General features: G+C 34.5%; 1 protein-coding gene across 1 annotated transcript in view; it reads right to left on the bottom strand.

Moving 5' to 3' along the window:
* LOC129227966 (delta and Notch-like epidermal growth factor-related receptor) overlaps positions 1-17938 on the bottom strand; it is a 96584-nt gene extending 78646 nt beyond the window's left edge. The window contains exons 1-2 of the mRNA XM_054862591.1: positions 17802-17938; positions 7936-8049 (exon numbers count right to left, since the gene is read on the bottom strand). Of these exons, the coding sequence (XP_054718566.1) occupies positions 7936-8049; positions 17802-17871 (184 nt within the window). The 5' untranslated portion in view covers positions 17872-17938. The remainder of the gene's footprint in view (positions 1-7935; positions 8050-17801) is intronic.
* Positions 17939-19756: the final 1818 nt, after the last annotated feature.

Below are 19756 nucleotides of genomic sequence, written 5' to 3'. Positions count from 1 at the left end.
AAAAAAGAAACAGCTTTAAGCACTTTGTCATGCTTGAAAACGCACGGCCGAGGAATGCGGAGCAAAATAATTTTTTGGGAGCTACGGAGTTTTGCTATTTTCGTGAAGCAACTTCGCAAAATGCGGAGCAGTTGGCAACCCTAATAATGTCAGTTATAATGTCAGTTAAAAAAACTATGTAAAATAGTGTAAAAAAGTCATTTTACGTTTTTGTCTTTATTGGACATAGATTGAAAAATTATTCAAAATAGCGTGAACAAATTATATAATCGTCTTTATGAACAACTAGCGGCCCGTCCCGCCCTTGTTCGGGTTAAAAAAAAAACTATCTATCATGAATAAATATTATGCAGTAACTTTAGAGTTTAAAATTTAATAATAAGCAATATTTTTTATTTTGTTTTTATGAGATTTGAAACAAATTCATTTACCTCATTTCCTGATCAAGAGAGGCCAATGTATAATCCCCTGTAAATAATACAATCTTCTCTTATGTAACGTTGTACTACATATCGTATAGTTGTACATTTGAACTTCAGGTTTGATGATGGTGATGGCATAAGAAATTTTCATTGGAAATTGTGATCACTTAAATTGGAAAATTAATTATGCAGGGACCATGAGGATACAACCTAAAGGAGCCAACTGATATGCTGCTGATGATGTAAGAACACTAATCTCATATTATTCCGTAGTGATTTTAATGATGGTCCAATTCCATTGCATTGATTATGCAAATTAAAGTTGCGCAATAAAATTTATTTTGCTATCGCCTTTAGTTTTAATAGTATGAAGAAAAGCCCTGAGGAGTTAAGAGAGATAAGGATCAAATCGTTTAGAGAGAATTTCCCAACTCATCTATTTTGATTAGATGTCCTGTACCATGTGTTTTCCGGGTACTTTTTTGCAGTAAATGACTCTAGTAATGTTTACATTATCTCTTAAACGGTCTCTTATAGTTTTTCTTAAGATACAGATATTGTAAAGAACTCCGAAGAGAATGCGACTTTAATCAGGCATGAAGTATATCTAGACGCGTTTCTCTAGGGCACCAGATGAAGAGTTTGATGAAAGACACCGTCAAATTTAAATGTGACACCTCTCATAATTTTGTCTGAATCTTTTTGACCTTTTTGGGTTCTGTACGCCTTCTATAACCAAACGGTGGTTCATCGAACATTTGTCCTATATTTTGAGACATCCTCTTATTAATAAAGTACTCTTAACTGCCCGTTTTTTCTTGTGGAACATGCGGAGGCTTCCAGGAGGAGACATTCAAAGTAGTTTAAATGTGGAACGGTCTGTTTTTCCACTTCCAAGTCCCGGCTGTTCCATAAAAAAAACATCGTAAAAGCCTGCTGATCGATATTTGACTACTGTTGCTTTTACTGAGTTTTCCAATTCCACCTGGTAGGCCGAGAAAAAGTAATTTGCGTTCCTGGTTTTCATGTACCAATCTTATTTTTATAGAATTGTTTTCGTTGATACTCTAAGGCAATGGTGAACAAAAGTCCCCCATTCAGTTTCCGCTTCATTGACAAATTTGAAATTAGACTTTCGTTTATACACTGTGAAAACAATTTATAAACGTTCCTGGCAAATAATTTTCAGTTGATGTCCCCAAATTCTGCAAGGAATGTATCTTGCAAAAAACAAAAATGTTTTCAGCTAAAATTACCTTCCTGAAATTATCCTGGATTATTTCTGAAGAATTCCGCAACCTTCCTAGTTAAAGCCAGTCGTGTTATATGGACTCTTAAGTAGTTGTAATATAACAGCTTCGTCAGAAAAGCTCCAAAAGCTTTTTTACAATCACGGCTACAGTAATGACAAAATTGAAAGCGAGTACCATGCACCTAACTCACTTGCAGAGCTACGACATACAGAGCCTTATTCGATTTTATTAGGTGTCATTCTGGACTGGCCCTAATCAAATTAATGCCGATATACTTATTAAGTACGTTCAATTAACTTTTATACTAGTAGCTATTTTTTTTTCACAACAGTGAGAAATATGCATTCATACAACTTGTAGAAATTCAGGACGCTTTTTTACAAAGATACTTGATTTTTCTCAGGAAGAGAATAAACTCCATGTGAAATCTCGAAACGTTCCACGGAAATAATCGGTAACGCTTCGGTTTTTTTTTTTTTTTTACGGAGAGTCATTTATCACAGAAAAGATAATCATAGTATTTCTGCTGACGTTCTCCTTGCAAAATGTCGTCACCAAGATCTTTTTGAAATGTTTGCCATATAGCAATAGGATCTAAAAATTGACATAGTTATAAACAATGCTCTGAGTTTAGGATCGAAGTAAGAAAGTTACATGTATCAAATAAAGTTAGTTTCCGAAGTTTGTCGTCTTCTATGAGACCAAGTTCTATACTTGCCCGCTTGATAGGTCGGCAGGAACTTTAACTGTCAAAAGACCTTGGAAATATGTTGGACCAAGAAAATATTCTAAGTGAATTCTTACGTGACGAAATTTTGTTCGGTTAATGGGATGAATGTTGTAATTCGACTAAAAGTTGAGTCTTTCTCAATCCCGAGAGGCCTTTCAACCTCTTGTACACGTTTTCTTCAGAAAACTTTCTTTTTTCACTTGCCACTACTTTTACTTTTTTTTTCAGCAATTTTTTTCCTTTTTTTTATATATTTGTGAGCATTATTCTTTAACTAAATTGTTTTAAATGCCTAAATGCGATCATGAAAAATATTTCTAAAAATAATTTTAATTATTATTCGTCTAAAGTTTAATTATTATTCCTCTTTGTCAATTTCTTTCCTATCGAATGCTCTTTGTTCGTCCTTGTTTTAACTCTTGACTTTGAATGTAGGGTAATTATGTATAATTACTCTTTAAGTTTAGAATTTGCTAAAGTACATGAACAAATGTGGATTCATTAGCGAGTGTTTTTCATTTCGATTTTAGTATGAACATAAGACCTTGAAGGATAGCCCGAAATGCATGTCAAAATCAAACCTTTAGAGGCACGGATTAATATCGTCTATCTGAACAACTTGAATTCAAAAACTAACTGCTCGAAGCGAATCTCGGTTAATATTCGTTTGGATACATTTTGAGACATTAGCATTGTGTGACTCTAATTGGTTTGCATTGTTTAATGATAAGAGTATGCTGTATACATTATCCAGTGGTGTTCCCATAGGGTATACTCCATATACGCCGTAAACTCTCAAACGTTTTTTAGACAAATAGCATATACCCTCAAGCTTCAAAAAATGTTCATATGACATAATATTATGTATATGATCGCATACACATATTGTGCAAAGCGGATTACTGGGAGTATACCCTCAGAAAATTTGATAGGAACATCCCCTTATCCTCTGCAGCCTCAAATCATGGATGTAGGAATTGCACAGGGGGAATTACTAGAAGCGATAATCGTAACCAGCCGCCATCTTGCGTGTATCGGAAAACTGTGTCTGCAATGTTTAAGATAGTGAAATTGTCGATCTTTTCTATCGAATTTCAAACGGATTTCGACTTTATGGCGTCTTATTTAGCCTTCAACTGCACTAATAATGCACGTAGGAAAGAGATTCCTAGCAGCCCCAAATACACGTTAAAGTTTTGGCGGTTCTCCGCTGGGATCATGATATTAACTTCTTTCACGTGTTCCCAACCCCCAGCATTCAGATCGTACAGACCGAATAGCCATACTGTCACTACACTATTAAAACTTTTCCAGAAAACTTACGGTAATTGTTACTGGCATCCATGTTGCCAGTAACTATTACCGTAAAAATCAAATGTTACAGTAAAATTTTACGGTTTCCTCGGTAGGCCACAGCAACCAATTGGAGCTGGGATCGCTTATTTCTCCGGTATAAATTACCGTAGCAATCAGCGATGCTGTAAGTCCCCACTTTTAACGTAACAATTACTAGACAATCTTTCTGAATTTTTAACGGTGTGCGGGGCAGTTTTGGTTTGTTTTTACATTTATAAGAAAAAACAGTACAAAGCAAAAACTGGTAGCGAAGACAAACTATTGGTTTAAAAAAATAGTATGAATACAAATATGCATAATTTATAGCCTATGTCACTCAGTAAGAATGCACCTTTTATGTAGTGAAAGAATTTTTCAAATAGATGCAGTGATTCCGGAGATTACCTCGAACATATAAACACACAAAAAGTCGCTCTCTCACTTTATTATATTAGTATAGATATAGATAGGTATTAAGAATCTTACTAGCCTGCAATTGCTGGATAAGCTACCTAGTCGAAAGACTTATTCGCTCCTTATGGGAGCTAAATCAGACTAGACACCCGTAATCGAGCCGAAGCCGATACGCTAAATAAATATGCTCAGTTAATCGCAGTTTTTCACAACAGTGAGAAGTCTGTATTCGTGCAACTTGTAGCAATTCAGGAAACTTTTTGACAGTGATGCTTGATTTTTGCAGTAAGTTGGGGGGGGGGATTAAAACCATTGAAATGCCGAAACGTTACACGAAATTACTCAGTACAGATTCGGAATTTTTTTAGTGCTAAAATGAAAGTTCTTGGCTGTCCGAAATTATGTTGAAGGCATTGAGCTCCGGAAGTAGCATTTTGAATTCTGCGTTTCAGACGAACTTGAAACTTTTTAAAAGCGGGGAGGGGGACGCTTAGAGAAAGAGGGTAGGAATGTAATCTGCTGACCAATAATCTGCAGCTTTTTCGTATCATAATTTGTTTTTCTCAACAATGCGGCTGCATCTGCTGGGATTCGAACTGCCCATAGGCTCTTAAGAGAATCTGAAGAAATGACAGATTTACCAGATCGTTTCTGTTTACCTGTGTTTCATGCATTGCATAAAAAGGGAGAAAATACAGTCGGACCTCCATATATCGAAGTAGCAAATTGCCGGAAAAAAATTCGATATATAGAAATTTCGATACATAGAAACAATCTTATTTTATCATAAAAATATCCTAAAACATTGAAATTAAAACTAATTTTCGTGCATGAAACTCAACTGCTAATTTAAACGCGCATCGGATTAAATGAAAGTTAATAATTAAAAAAATAACAGAAATTACATTTTTGCTCCTTCATACACCTTCATTCTTCGGAAATTCAACTTGAACCGCCACAGTAGGGGATTATCGTTTTAACAATGTAATCGAGAGAAAAGTAAAAAATCAATCTACTTAACTTGAATGATTTTTACTGAAGCTAAAACACTAGGAATGATAATCAATAGACAAAAGAGATAACTTGAACAAAACTAAGATTTGAAATAAACTTGAGGGAATGTAAAAACTCTAGAACGGAATAACGACCCTATCTACACACCCCTGAACCCCATATTCCTTATGAGTTTCGTAGCAACCTTTAGTGATTATAGTTTTCTCCGCTAACCTTCATTTTTCATAAGACAAAGAGTCTAAAGTGGAAAAAAAAAAACCTACGAATGTCTCGAAAAAAATTTCGATATGTAGAGACTTTTTCGATATATAGAAACAATTTTTCTATGTAATGAACATAGAAATTTGCTGGGATTTCGATATATAGAAAATTTCGATATGTGGAAGTTCGATATATGGAGGTCCGACTGTAAATACTGAGTTTTAATCATAATCATTTCTTTTACGTCTTATCTCCCCACCTGTACTAAAAATTTAAGGAGCGACATTACCTTCAAAACATTTTTTTTTTTTACAAATTAAGTGAATTGCTTTATTCTTTGAAACCTTAATATGCATACTTATTTACCAATCAATAATTTACTTTCAAAAATTAATAATATTGTTCAATGTTTTTAAAATTCAAAAAAATTTGGAAAAAAAATCAATTTTTTTAAATTTTATTAGGTTTTTTTGCTTTTGCACTTATTTTTAAAATGGTTTTTTCCAAACGATTACAATAATCATCCCAAAAAATCTGCATTCATTTGCTTAAATACTTTTTCGAAAACTTTCTGTGATTAATTACGCAAAAAATCAAAAGCATTTCTTAGCAAATTTTGTTTTTAATGGTATAACATGCTATAAAAATTTTATTAATTTATTAGATGCTTATCCAATGCATGATTTTGTTAAATAAATTACCCTGACTGCAAAAAGTATTAGGGTTGGTAGGGGTAAGTGGGGCCCCTTTTTAAAATAGTTCGTTTTCGATACCTTATACAAAAGTTTTGAAATGAAAAAATTAAGCATATTATCTCATTTATCTTGTACATTATTAATAAACAAAAGTTCATCATTATTTTCTAAAATAATGCTTTGGAAATTCTTAAGGATTATAGTTTTTGAAAAATCAGATGGGCGTCACTATTCCCCCCCCCCTTTCTTTTAAATTTAAATCAAGCATATCTAAAACAGGGGTAAGGGGGTTTTACTAGATAAAGTATGTACAGTTTTAGTTTGATTTTTTTTTTTGTAAATGCACCCATTAATGAGATATTTACTGTCTTTTAAATCTTTATCACGGGAAATTTTAAAACAAATACAAAACAATTTCATCTATGAAATTTGTTGAAAGCCTATAGGTATATATTTTACTTTTACATATAAAAGTGTGTTGAATAAACGTAACACCATTGATTTAAGACCAACTCTTGTAAATTTGCCAAAATTGTAAGTTGAAAAAGAAATTGGAAACACTAAATAGCTGCGTCTGTGTAAAGTTGGCTAAGAGGAAAAACCATTATCGCTTCATCCTCAGTATTTATTCCATCATCATCTGCACTATGCCAACAAAAAAAGTCACTATTTCTATTCGTTCTTGCAAATTCAACAGTATCTTTTTAATTTTAATCGATAACTTCCAACATCAGACTATACACGAAAGTTTAACTATCATAAAAAATAATAAAAACTAATCTAGAAACACTTCTTTAAAAAATGTTGCATAAACTCAGAAAAAAATATTTTTTCAGATTTTTTTTTTTTTTTTTTTTTGGATTAAGTTTTTCAACGTAGAAAAAAAATCCATGAAACCCAAATTTTTGCAAATCCAATCACTGTGGTGAAATATGACATGATCATGTGACCTATCCATATTTAAGATTTAGGGGGTTGACCCACTTACCCCAAACAATCCTAATTTAAAGCTGTATCTTTAAAAGAAAAAAAAATCTTTGGGATTCCAATATTATGAAAACACGAAAAAAAAACGATAATCGTGAAAAAGCAATTTAAAATTTTTCTTCTGCATAAGAACACATTGCGAGCAAAATATAAAACAGCTCATAACTTAAAAAATATTTGCCCCAAAGCAATGAAAATTTTCCCTTCTGTTTGGAATTATTTTTAGTTTTGAAAAATCACAATAAAAACAGTTTTGATCGTTTGGTCATTTTTGAGCTAATGTAACCCCTTAAATTATGAATCCTGATCTTTAGTTAAAAGTGAACGCTCTTTGATAATATGAAACTGTTTTAAATGGGTTTTGCACACTCCATGTTAACTAAGAAAAAAAAAACACTTCTTGACAATTCGGCTAATATATGTGCTCAGAAATAAAGAAAGATGTCATCTCCGACATGGTTTTAAAGACTTCTTCAAAACTATGTTAATGATATTTTGATAGTTACCGTATACAAAGTAAAACTAGCACTAACTCTGAATTTTCCAACAATAACCCTTTTTTTTTCCATCATAAATATGTTTCTGAGAAAAAAAGCAGCTGGGGTACAAAATTTCACGTTTTTAGTGCCAATAGTCTTCGAATACGAGCGAGCGTTTCATTTTTTTTTCTATCACTGTACCACTGTATTTATGTACAGAACTAAGAATAATGTTTTACTACTGTTTGTAATTATTCCATTGAACTCTGTAGGGATGGTTCCCCAAATCTCAACTGCATAGTATCATTTTATAATTAAACTTCAGATTAAGTATTATTAATTGAAAAAAAGTTTCCTTGAATTAGTATTTACTCACTATAAATAGTACTACACTAAAAAACTTACTAATTTCACATTTCGTTCCAGTATACCCAAGATCACAAATGCAAACGGCGGAGTTTTCTCGTTCGTTCAATCTGCATACTCCATGGTCACTGCAAAACTTTTCATCACAAGGGCCTAAAAAATAAAAATTTATGTACGCAGGTATAATTTCGAACAACATCTATAAAAAATGAAAGCAGTAAGCCGACACACAGTAGGGCGGAAACGGCAAAATGCGCTTAAACATGTTTCTTAAACCTCTTTCGCTTGTTTGTTTACACAGGCAGGTAATTAGCGATTATTTTCGATTTGTTTGCGCTCAGGGTCCAAAGTTTGCTGGTTTATGCAGCTAATTCCCTCTCAGGATCTTTCTGCACACTATTTATGACTAAATAATATTATTTTCAGCCGGTACATAAGAGTGTTAAAAAAATAAAATGAAAAAAACGCTTGAGTTCTCTAGTTTTTGGTGCTGATCAAAACCGATTTTCGGATTGAATATTCGATTATTCATTCTTTTCGCCTTATTACCATCGTTGGATACGAGAAAAATTAAATATACCCACCTTTAATAAGAAAAAAAATATATATATATATACGGCGTAAAAGCAATTTTAACAAAGAGGTCGTAACTAAACTGAAGGAAGCCTAATTTATTTTTACACTGGTAGTTGAAAATGTTTTTCACCGCAGAATAAAGTCTGTATTCGTGGAACTTGTTGCGATTCAGGAAACTTACAAAAAAACTTGTTTTTTGTCTAGAAACTGGTGTAAACCCTTGAAATCTCAATACGTTACCCGAAAGTAATCAGTAACATTTCGAAACTTTTTTACAGTGCAGTTTCAGAATATAGCCATGTATATATCTTTTCTATCTGTAATATTAATTTTTTTCACAGCGAAATAAACTTTTTTTTTTTTAACTTTTTTTCTTTTTTGAAACACCTGTCTAAATCCCCCATCTGCCTGCTCTGAGCCTGGAAGCAAACGCAAAAGCAAAACAAAAAAGAGAAAAAAAGTAAAAGCATGTTCCGTCAAAGATAACTCCCATAAGATAAGAATTATCTATTTCGAAGATTGAAAATGCTCTACATTTTACTTCGAGTACATTTTAGGGCTTTAAGTACTTACGTCTGACAATGTCAAGTGATTGAAAGGTGAGAACGAATGCACTAATACGCTGTTTTCTCTTCTTTCTATTTGCAACTCAAAAGCTTAAATTACGGAATTAGATAAAACATTCGATACCACGTTTTTCCTCCGTGGCGTCAGACAGTTTTTTGTGTAATGTTTCAAAAAACCGGAAAAGAAAAAGCACGATGAACAACAGCAATTACTGTCATTTACTAATTTTAAAAACAGGTTACACGTAACGGCATTTATTTCAACACTCCCCCCCCCCCTCCAGTGGCGTAGCTAAGGTGGGGCGGAGGGGGCGGTCCGCCCCGGGCGGCACTTTTTGGGGGCGGCAATTTGACACTTTTTCTGTGAAAAAAATTTACAAAAAAGGTATCATACTTTTGATCTGCTCCTGGAGGTTTCAGAAAATCGTTTCTGTCCCTTTGCCAAGTTATTGACGTAGCATAATCATTGTTACTCTAAAATGTTCCTACTGTTGTAAAGCAAAGGAATATTATTTTAAGCAATTTGAAACTATTTCCGGAGGAATTCCGGCTACGATTCTCGCCTAACTTGGCCAAACATAGTCCAAAATGGCGTTTTTTTGGGAGTTCATCTTCAAAAAATTTCCCTTAGTGTACCTCCCTCTTTAATTGTATACATCACCAAAGATAACTTTAAAATTTCGTGCTTGGAGTCGCAAAGTCAAAATTTTTCAAGTTAGAGGCCTCAGTCCAAACCATCCTCTTATATTGTCTATAACTGAATTTTTAGGTCTTCAATTTTGAAACATTTCCCAGGTAGAGCATCCGAGAGCTTCAATCCCCTCGTCCCTTTCTAGTGTCCCAATATATAGCTTAAACCGTATTTTCAGGATTATAAATTGGAACATTCTCCGGAGGAGATCTGCCTATGACTCACCCTTAAGTTGACCAAATTTAGCCCAAAATGGCGTGTTTCGCTAGTTCAATTTTCAAAAAAATCCCGGTAGAGAACCTCCTTTATCTAACGACACCAAAGATAACTTTAACATTTCGTTTTTGTAGCATCAATGCCGAAAGTTATCCGGTAACAGGCTTCGAACATTTCCCTCTCCTAATGTTACCAAACATTGCCTATTTATGTATTTTAGGTCTTTTGTCCGTCTTATAATTTCTGAGGAAGAGCACCCATCCTCTTCTCCAACGTCTTAACATTTAGACTAACTGAAATTAAGGTTTTAAAGCTTCAAGCGTCAGCAAATTTGTCGCTCTCAAAAAACGCGCTCAAACCGCCAATTTTTCTCATTACATGAACAAGTAATATAAAATGTATTTTTAGGACTTCAATTTTGAAAAATTTCCTCGCCATGCTGTTAAGATGCTGTTAAGAAAACTTTCTCTCTAACGTCACTTCCAAAGAACACCTGAAATGGCGTCTTCAAAAGCTCAATTCCGAAAATTTCCAGGTGGAGATCCCTAAATCTTCCCATCTGACCATTTCCAAAGATGACTTAATATTGCTTTTTAAAACTTAAATACTATTTCGGGTAGAGAGTACTCCCCCGCCCCCTCCCCGAAACCTCTTTTCCTAACGAATCCCTTTTCCTAACGTCATCACAGAGACAACTTATTGCGTCTTTTTTAGAAATTTCGATAGAACAACCTCTTTTGTCACCCCCTAACGTCACCAAATACATTTAAAGCTATTTCTTAAAGAAAAGGTGGCAAACTGAGGGACCGCCCCGGGCGGCAGAAACTATAGCTACGCCACTGCCCCCCCCCCTCTCATTCAGTCACCATTTGCAAGTAGATTTGCAACTCCTCCTATAGTTTAATCAAATTGACTTGTTTCCGAAATTTTAAAAGTTTTTTTTTCCTTTTTTTCAGAAAGAGCAAGCTAAAAAACAGACAATTAGACAATTTGAAAATAATTTGACAAGTTTAATATTTTTTAACAATTATTTTAATCGGCATGCAGATTCAATTTCACTTTTTACGCTTCTGCACATGACTTCATAAGTGACGAAATGTCATTCACTGATGCCATTAGCGCAGAGCGCAATATTTAATTCGTTTCCTCACTTACGTGAACTGGCAACGATATGGTTGATAGCAAGCGTAGAGCGCAATATTTAATACGCTTCTTGATTATCATGATCTGGAAATGCGGTAGACAGCAAGCGTAAGCAATCAGCGGGCCAAACTTCATCACTTGTAACGTCATAAAGACCACGCTTCATTTTCAAAATCAGTCATTTAAAAAAATCAATAAAAGACTAAACGATGGAAAAATGAAAAAAATTTCATACTCTCCATTTTTTCCCCCCCTTTGCTTATTCTATCAATTTCCTTGACTCAAGGTTGTACTTTTGCCTGAAGGAAACAATCCGATTCCGAATTGCACATGAGCAGGCCTCGTAATTCTCTGTGTCAATTTGTGTTTCAACGAATGGTGAGTACTCAACACATATTTTATCTTTTAATTTCACTTACTGCTCGCATAGGATTTGAATTTATTAGCAAGCTTCAAACTACGGCAATTGTTTTGTCCCTTCTTTATTTCACTTGTACATGATTTTTTTTTATCCCAACACCCTTCGTAGTTATTGATTTAGAATTAAACTATTCGTTTTTTCATGCTTTTTTTTTAATTTTCCTTGATTTATCTTTTGTCTATAAGAAATTAAATTCTATTATTTCGTATTCTTATTTTTCCAAGGTCCTTTCTTTATTTATTTATCCCCGTTCATACTCTGTTTTTCGTAGTTGCATGTTTAGAATTTTATTAATTACTAGTGGTAACCGCACGTCTTTGCCCGTAGTTGAATATTGAAAGGTCATTCGGTTCACCTGTATATTTACAAATAAGAGATGACGAATTTCTCGCCAATTGGCTATGTTCATTCGCTCTCCCATTCCATGTCATGATAATTTCGTAATTTACTCGTCCATCTTATGATAATTTTGCTCCGGAAAATGTTCTTAAAATTGAAATAGAAGAAGAACAAAATCGAATTTTCGAAAAATCGCTTCAAGGTGCACACCCCCATGCTACAAACTAACTTTTGTGCCAAATTTCATGAAAATCGGCCGAACGGTCTCGGCGCTATGCGCGTCACAGAGATTCTGACAGACAGACAGAGATCCGGACAGAGAGAGATCCTGACAGACAGACAGACTTTCAGTTTTATTATTAGTAAAGAGTAAAGACTAAGTTTCAAATTTACCAGTTCTCTTATTTAACCCTTCATACTCCGCTTTAACTTGGAGTATAATGAATAATGTAATATGTGTCCACCATAAACGATGTTTCGCTTTAGGGGGGAGGAGGGGTGGGGGTCTTGAAATCAAACCTAATTTTGACGAGGGGAATGAAAGGGGTAGTAAGAAGTGCACTAAAAAATGTCGAAACGTCACCGATTTTTTCTGGTTCACATAATGGGATTTCTCGGATTGTAGGATTTCACGTTGAGGATTTCACCGGTTTCCTCTGTGAAACAAGTACAGGGTTAGCATAAAAGAATATGCCGGTTTTAAAAATTTATATTTCACGAACCAGTACACTTAGCACTATAAATGATACATAAAAATGAAGATTAACTGTCCAAGCTTTTTTGAATGAGCGAAACTACGTAAACTTGCATGTTTCGCACTAACACAGCCAGAAATGCCTTCTGAAGGGGGTTTCTTGGTCACAACCGTTCTTACACAAGTATTAACTACTGTATTAGGATTGGCATCAAAGTTGAAACCAAGATCTCGGGGGGGGGGGGGGCGTTAAGCCCAAAACCAAGGTCTCTGGGGGGGTTACCTCCAAATCTCCCCACTTCGCTGCGCGACAGACGTACCGCAACACTGGACAGGCCGACTAATCCGACATTTTGGTTCTAAAACGGCTTTGGATCCAACCCTGTTTCCAGTATTTATAAATAGGTAATAACATTTGCTGGTTGCTATGTCGTAATACAATTGAAGTTGCGTAAAATGTCACTTTAGGTCGATCCAGAAAGATAACTTAACTCTCAAATTCATAAAAAATGTTTCGGGAAATGTTTACTGTAATGAACGTCATTTCCCCACGTCATTTGTTTTTTAACTTGAAATAATTAAATCTTTTTCATTTACAGCACAAAATGATCAAACATCAATCAGGCAACTCAACTAAAGCTTGGGCACCAGTTTTCTGCAACGAGGCTTTTTTATAAAAACTAATTTTGTGCCCCCGCAATTTTGGAACCAAAATGTCGGATATAGTCAGCTCCCTTTTTATAATGTCCTTAGGCCGTGCTAAGGCCACTATATAAGGGGCGCTGACTTATCCGACATTTTGGTTCCAAAACGATCGGAGGGCAAAATTAGTCTTTGTACGAAAGCATCGTTGCAGAAAACTGGTGCCCAAGTTTTGCATGTGTTTCCCGATTGATGTTTGATTATTTTATTTCGTAAATAAAGAAGATTTAATTATTACAAATCGGGGGGGGGGACAAATAAGGTGTGAAAGATTTACCTTAAGTGACATTTTACTCAACTTATTATTTGTTTTACGGCATGGCAACCAACGAATATTATATAGTATTTATAAATACTGGAAATATGGTTCGACGACGACGATTTGGAACCAAAATGTCGGATAAGTCAACTCCCTTTTTATAATGTCCTTAGGCCGTGCTAAGGCCACTATATAAGGGGCGCTGACTTATACGACATTTTGGTTCCAAAACGATCGGAGGACAAAATTAGTCTTTGTACGAAAGCATCGTTGCAGAAAACTGGTGCCCAAGTTTTGCATGTGTTTCCCGATTGATGTTTGATTATTTTATTTCGTAAATAAAGAAGGTTTAATTATTACAAATCGGGGGGGGGGGAACAAAAAAGGTGTGAAAGATTTACCTTAAGTGACATTTTACTCAACTTATTATTTGTTTTACGGCATAGCAACCAACGAATATTATATAGTATTTATAAATACTGGAAATATGGTTCGACGACGACGATTTGGAACCAAAATGTCGGCCTGTCCCTTTTAAAGGGCTCTAGACCGTGCTAGAGCTTGAAAAAGGACAGGCAAACTTTCCCGACATTTTGGTTCCTAGATCAAATTTGATCCAACTTTATTTCTAGTATTTATAAATACGTTGTAATATTCGCTGGTTGCTATGTCGTGAAAACAATTGATGCTGATTTTAGTAAAATGTAACTTATAAGGTGAATCAGGAAAGATAGTTTAGTTCACAAATTCAACAAAAATGTGGTTCTCCAGGGAGACTAAAGAAGCTCTTAAGTATAAGCAAGCCACTTTTCGTAAGTTTAAAGAAACTGGTCAGAGTGCGGAAAGGCTCCAGTATGGTAAGGCAAGGCGAAATTTTAAGTATTTGGTACGGATTCAGAATAGGGAATTGGAGCAAAGGCTGGCAGATGACATTGATGGGAACCCTAAGAGGTTTTTTGCTTATGCTAATTCTGGGAAAGCTCGAAACAGTCAAATTGGGCCTTTGGTTGATGAGCATGGAAATTTAATCCAAAACGATAGGGATATTGCAAATGTTCTAAATAACTTTTTTTCCAGTGTGTTTAACGATAACTGTATCTCAACAGTTGACACTAACAAGACACAAGCTATTATACAGCTTGAGGATTTTGTATTTTCCAGGGAGGAGGTTTTATTTCATTTGAAAAAGATTAAAGCAACTAAAGCTCCGGGACCAGATAATATTTATCCAAAAATTTTAGTTGAATGTGCAGAGGAATTAGTGGATGTTATTTTGAATATTTTCAATGCTTCTTATAACTCGGGGACGGTGCCAGAGGACTGGAAGCTGGCTAACATAATGCCACTCTTCAAGAAGGGGTCTAAAGGTATTGCTGGGAATTATAGACCTGTAAGTTTGACTTCGGTGATTTGTAAGATTTTCGAAACTTTGATCAAAATTAAGATCATGATGTTCTTAGAGACTAATAGTCTGTTGACTAGTTTGCAGTATGGTTTCAGGAAAGGTAAATCCTGTACTACTAATTTATTGCATTTCTACGACAAGGTTACCTCAACTTTAGATAACAAAAAATGTGTGGATGTTGTTTATATTGATTTTCAAAAAGCTTTTGACAAGGTACCGCATGTTGCTCTTCTCAGCAAGTTAGCTGACATTGGAATAGGAGAAAAAACTTTACTTTGGGTTAGAAATTGGCTTACTGGTAGGAAGCAAAGAGTAGTTGTGAGAGGAAATCATTCTAATTGGAGTGATGTTTTAAGTGGGGTTCCTCAGGGATCAGTTTTAGGGCCTCTTTTGTTTATTATATTTATGAATGACATCAATGATAATATTTCTGGAAGCATGAATTGTTTTGCTGACGATGTAAAAGTTATGGGGATTGTCGAAAATGAAGAACAAGTAAAACAGCTGCAAGAGGATTTAGATCATATTACTAAGTGGGCAGATAAATGGGGTATGGCAGTTAATGTAGGGAAATGTCAAGTGCTACACTTAGGTCATGGAAATAAGCGTATGAGATATCGTTTACAGGGTTCAGTCATAAATCAGGCAGAAAATGTTATGGATCTGGGTGTCTTTATAAATCAGGACTTCAAGTTTAGTCAACAGTGCAGTATTGCTAGTAACAAAGCCAACAAAATGCTTGGGTTCATCAATAGATCTATTTCAAACAAATCTAAGAAAGTTCTTCTGTTTTTATATAGGAGTTTAGTAAGACCTCATTTGGAGTATGCTGTTCAGTTTTGGTCGCCTTATCTGAAGAAAGATATTTTTGTATTGGAAAGGGTTCAAAGAAGGGTAACTAAATTAGTAAGGGGACTCTCAGATTTAGATTATGATACCAGACTTAATAGGCTTAACATGTATAGCCTGGAGCAAAGGAGAGTCAGAGGGGACATGATTCAGTTATTTAAATTTATCAAAATGAAAGATGTAAATGGATTAAATTTTTGCGGGGAAAGCAGGACAAGGGGTCATTGTTTTAAGCTATTTAAATCTCAGGCTAACTTGGAAATCAGGAAAAACTACTACTTTAGCAGGGTCGTGGGCACTTGGAATAGCTTACCGGAAGAGGTGGTAATGAGCAAGGGAGTGGATAGCTTTAAGAGGGCCATTGATCTTCATTGGGGACTAATTAATTGACTAGGACCAGCCTAGCTGGGCCCAGTGCCTGTTGCTGGTCGTCACATTTGTATTTGTATTTGTATTTGTATCGGGAAATATTTATTTTAATAAACCTTATTTTCAGACCTTATTTGTTTTTAATTTGTATTAATTAAATCGGCTTCATCCACAGAATAAAATAATCAAACATCAATCAGGCAACACATCTAAAGCTTGGACACCACTTTTCTGCTATGAGACTTTCAAACAAACACTATTTTTTTCGCCCGACAATTTTGGAACCAAAATATCAGATAAGTCATCTCCCCTTATATAGGAGCCTTAGGCCGAGCAAGTGATGATGATTTACCCTTTATGCGTTGGCCAATCAGATCCCCAAACCTATCCCCTTGTGTGTGTGTGTGTGTGTGTTTGTGAGGTTTTGTCAAAGACAGAGTTTTATACACCACCATTGCCTACAACGTTGCAAGAAATGAAAGATCACATATGTATAGCATTACGAAAAATTGATAGTGAAACACTATGAGATGTATTATAGGTAGATGTGTGATGTGTTACGGAAGGTGCACACATCGAACATTTGAAAGTGAACAAAAACTTTCACAGTTTATCTTTATTTTTATGTATAGTTTTATAGTGTTAAGTGTAATAGTTTATAAAATATAAATTTTTTAAACCGGGATATTCTTTTCAGCTTAAGTTGTGTTTTTGCGATTTTTTTTCCTAAATCTCAAAATGTTCTCTATGCATGCCGATTTCACACTGTGATGGAAAACATTTTTAGAGCTACCAATGTAAAAATATATTCATCTTCATTATTTAGTGTTTCTCCTCCAAGGCAGTTGCGACCATTCCAGGTTAACTAAACCCTACGGAAGGGTGAAATTCCGTCTATAGCTTTGAAGGAATTGTTTGCAATTCTAGTGCTTTGGACATATTTGTTGTGAGAGCCATCTGGATACGTCAGGTTGGTTCCAAGCAATTACTATAAATTTTTACTGAATATTCTTGAGTCATCTCCAACCGACGACTGCAGCTTCGTGCTTATTAGCACTTATCAGCCTGACATAGGAAAGTATCTGAGCTAGAGATGGAAAATCACTTAAGAAAGCCAAGAATGCGACACAAACTGGTAGCTAATATAGAATTAGCAGACTAGACGAGTGACTGAAGCAATGGTTCGGTTCAACTCGAAGATTGAACGCGAGGCATGGTATATTCAGTAAATTACCGCCCATTAGCCAGGGCTAAAGCTTGAAATATAAATTTCTGCTTTAGCCTGGCTAATGGGAGGTAATTTACTGAAAATGACAGGTATTGATTGGAAAGAGTTTAGAATTCTTCAAAAGGATTCCTAGTAAATTTTTGAAAGGTTATTTATTTTAAGCGAGAAACCTTCCTAGTTTTTGCCTAATGTGAAACTAGCAGAAATTAGGCACATCAACTGCTTAATATTTTTCCAGGAACGATTTGGAATGTATTTTACGGTGTATGACACCTCAAATCTTTTTCATAAAAATATATTCATAAAAATAGCATGAATAGGGATAAGGAGGAAAGAGCAAGGTGAAGTGTTACACTTTGAGAAAAAGGGGGAGTTGGGTATGTTGAAAAAAAAAATGTGATATCATTTATGAACCACCCCTTATAAAAAAATATTTTTGTTACTTACCTTCCCTTTGAATAGAATCACCACTGCAAAAGAATATCCAAGAAAATAGGAAGCTCAGAAATAAATACATGTTTTCTTCAAAGCCGATATTCTATTGCAAACTAAGAGATATCTTCTTTGAGTCCCTTATGATCAAGTGCAATATTTTGATTACGTCACGCTTGCAAATAGCATAGATACGAAGTGTGTATCTTCACTAAACGTCTTAAGGTTTCATTCAAACACCGTCTTATCTTTTTTTTTTTTTTTTTTTTTTTTTTTTTTTTTAACTTCCAATACGTTTGATAATCTTAGAAATTATCTACGGTATTCCCTTGTGTTTCTAAACTTGAAGGAAAAAAACAATTTCTGCATCAAGACAACATTTAAAATGCTGAGTAGTAAAAATTATTAAATCTTTATGAAGAATGTACTGCCTTGGAAAGGTAAAGCGTTTTATCTGCAGAACGGAGTTTTTGAAACCAAGACTTTTTTCTATATATTTGTTAAAAAAGAAAGCAGGGGTGCTCACAGGGGAGGGGGGATTATGGCGAAAGTTGAGCATCAAAATTTTTTAAAGGGAATTTTTTAATTTACTTATTCAAATGCATTTATGGATTTATTTTCAATTTAAATTATTTTTTTCATTTTATGTTTTTTTTTTTTTTTTTCATTTTATATCTGTTTATATTTTATTTCATTAATTTATTTAGTTTGTGTGTGTGTACGTCATTGACGCAGCACAGAACTTTTCTAATAAAAAATTAGTAATAAGATGAAAAATGTTTTAAAAAATCAATAAAATAAATAAAAGAGCTAAAAAATAAAAAATGAAAAGAGGATTGAGAAAGTTTTTAGGGAGGATTCGCGCCATTGAACTATTGGGCACCCCTGAAGGAAAGTAAATATAATTACGCTTTAAAATATGAAACAGGTCTTTTTTTTTCAATTAATTTTCTGTAACAGTGCGAGACTTGATGAACACCCTTCATGGCCTACGAGTTCTAGCGTAATCATAAGCAAATGCATCTTTTTCATCGGTTCTGTCCCCCTCGCATACGAGAGAGACGTGCAAAAATGAAAAAAAAACAAACTAATATTGCAAACGGTCTCAGAGGTTTCTATAATGATATTGAAACTATAACTTAAATAAAACTGATGGTTAAGTAAATTTTAAAAACACTGATAGATTGAAATTTATTTACTACTAGTTGCATCCGCACGGCTTTGCCCGTAGTGGAAAATTAAAAGGTCTTTTGGGTCGCCTGTATATTTACAAATAATGTAAGATGAATTTCTCGCCAATTGGCTTGCACATGTTACGGTTCCACGTTATGATAACTTGGTAATTTACTCGTCCATCTTATGATAATTTTGCTCTGGAAAATGTTCTTTAAACTGGAAGAGAAAAAGAACAAAATCGAATTTTCGAAAAAACCGCTTCGAGGTGCACACCCCCATCCTACATACTAATTCTGTGCCAAATTTCATGAAAATCGGCTGATCGGTCGAGGCGCTTTGCGCGTCACAGAGATCCTGACAGACAGACAGAGATCCGGACAGAGAGACTCAGTTTTATTATTAGTAAAGAAGCGTCATAAAACTGAAGCTTTCTATTATGCTGTTAGATAATGTTTTTAGATTACTTTCTCTACATGAAAAGGAATATATTAACTGATGTTAGTGTTGCAGTTAGCAGATGATTAAAGCATCTTGCTAACTGATTTATTGATTACAAAAATAATCTCAAAACCAAAGAACGATGTTTTATTGCGGTATACAGCAATGTTTTTGGACGTTCATTCAATAAATTGAATATGTATCAGTTACAATAATGGAATAGAAACGGTAAATAAACCTTTGGCATAATATGGAAAAAAAATACTTGTACTGTATGTCTTTGTAGCTTTAGGTTGTCTGGTGGTTTGTAACTGCACGATATTATCTCTAATTCCCAACAATAAATCACCTTTTCT

Source organism: Uloborus diversus, chromosome 8 (assembly GCF_026930045.1).
Source record: "Uloborus diversus isolate 005 chromosome 8, Udiv.v.3.1, whole genome shotgun sequence".
Taxonomy (NCBI): domain Eukaryota; kingdom Metazoa; phylum Arthropoda; class Arachnida; order Araneae; family Uloboridae; genus Uloborus; species Uloborus diversus.
Note: the sequence above shows the minus strand (reverse complement) of the source record. Positions and strands in the feature narration are given on the sequence as shown.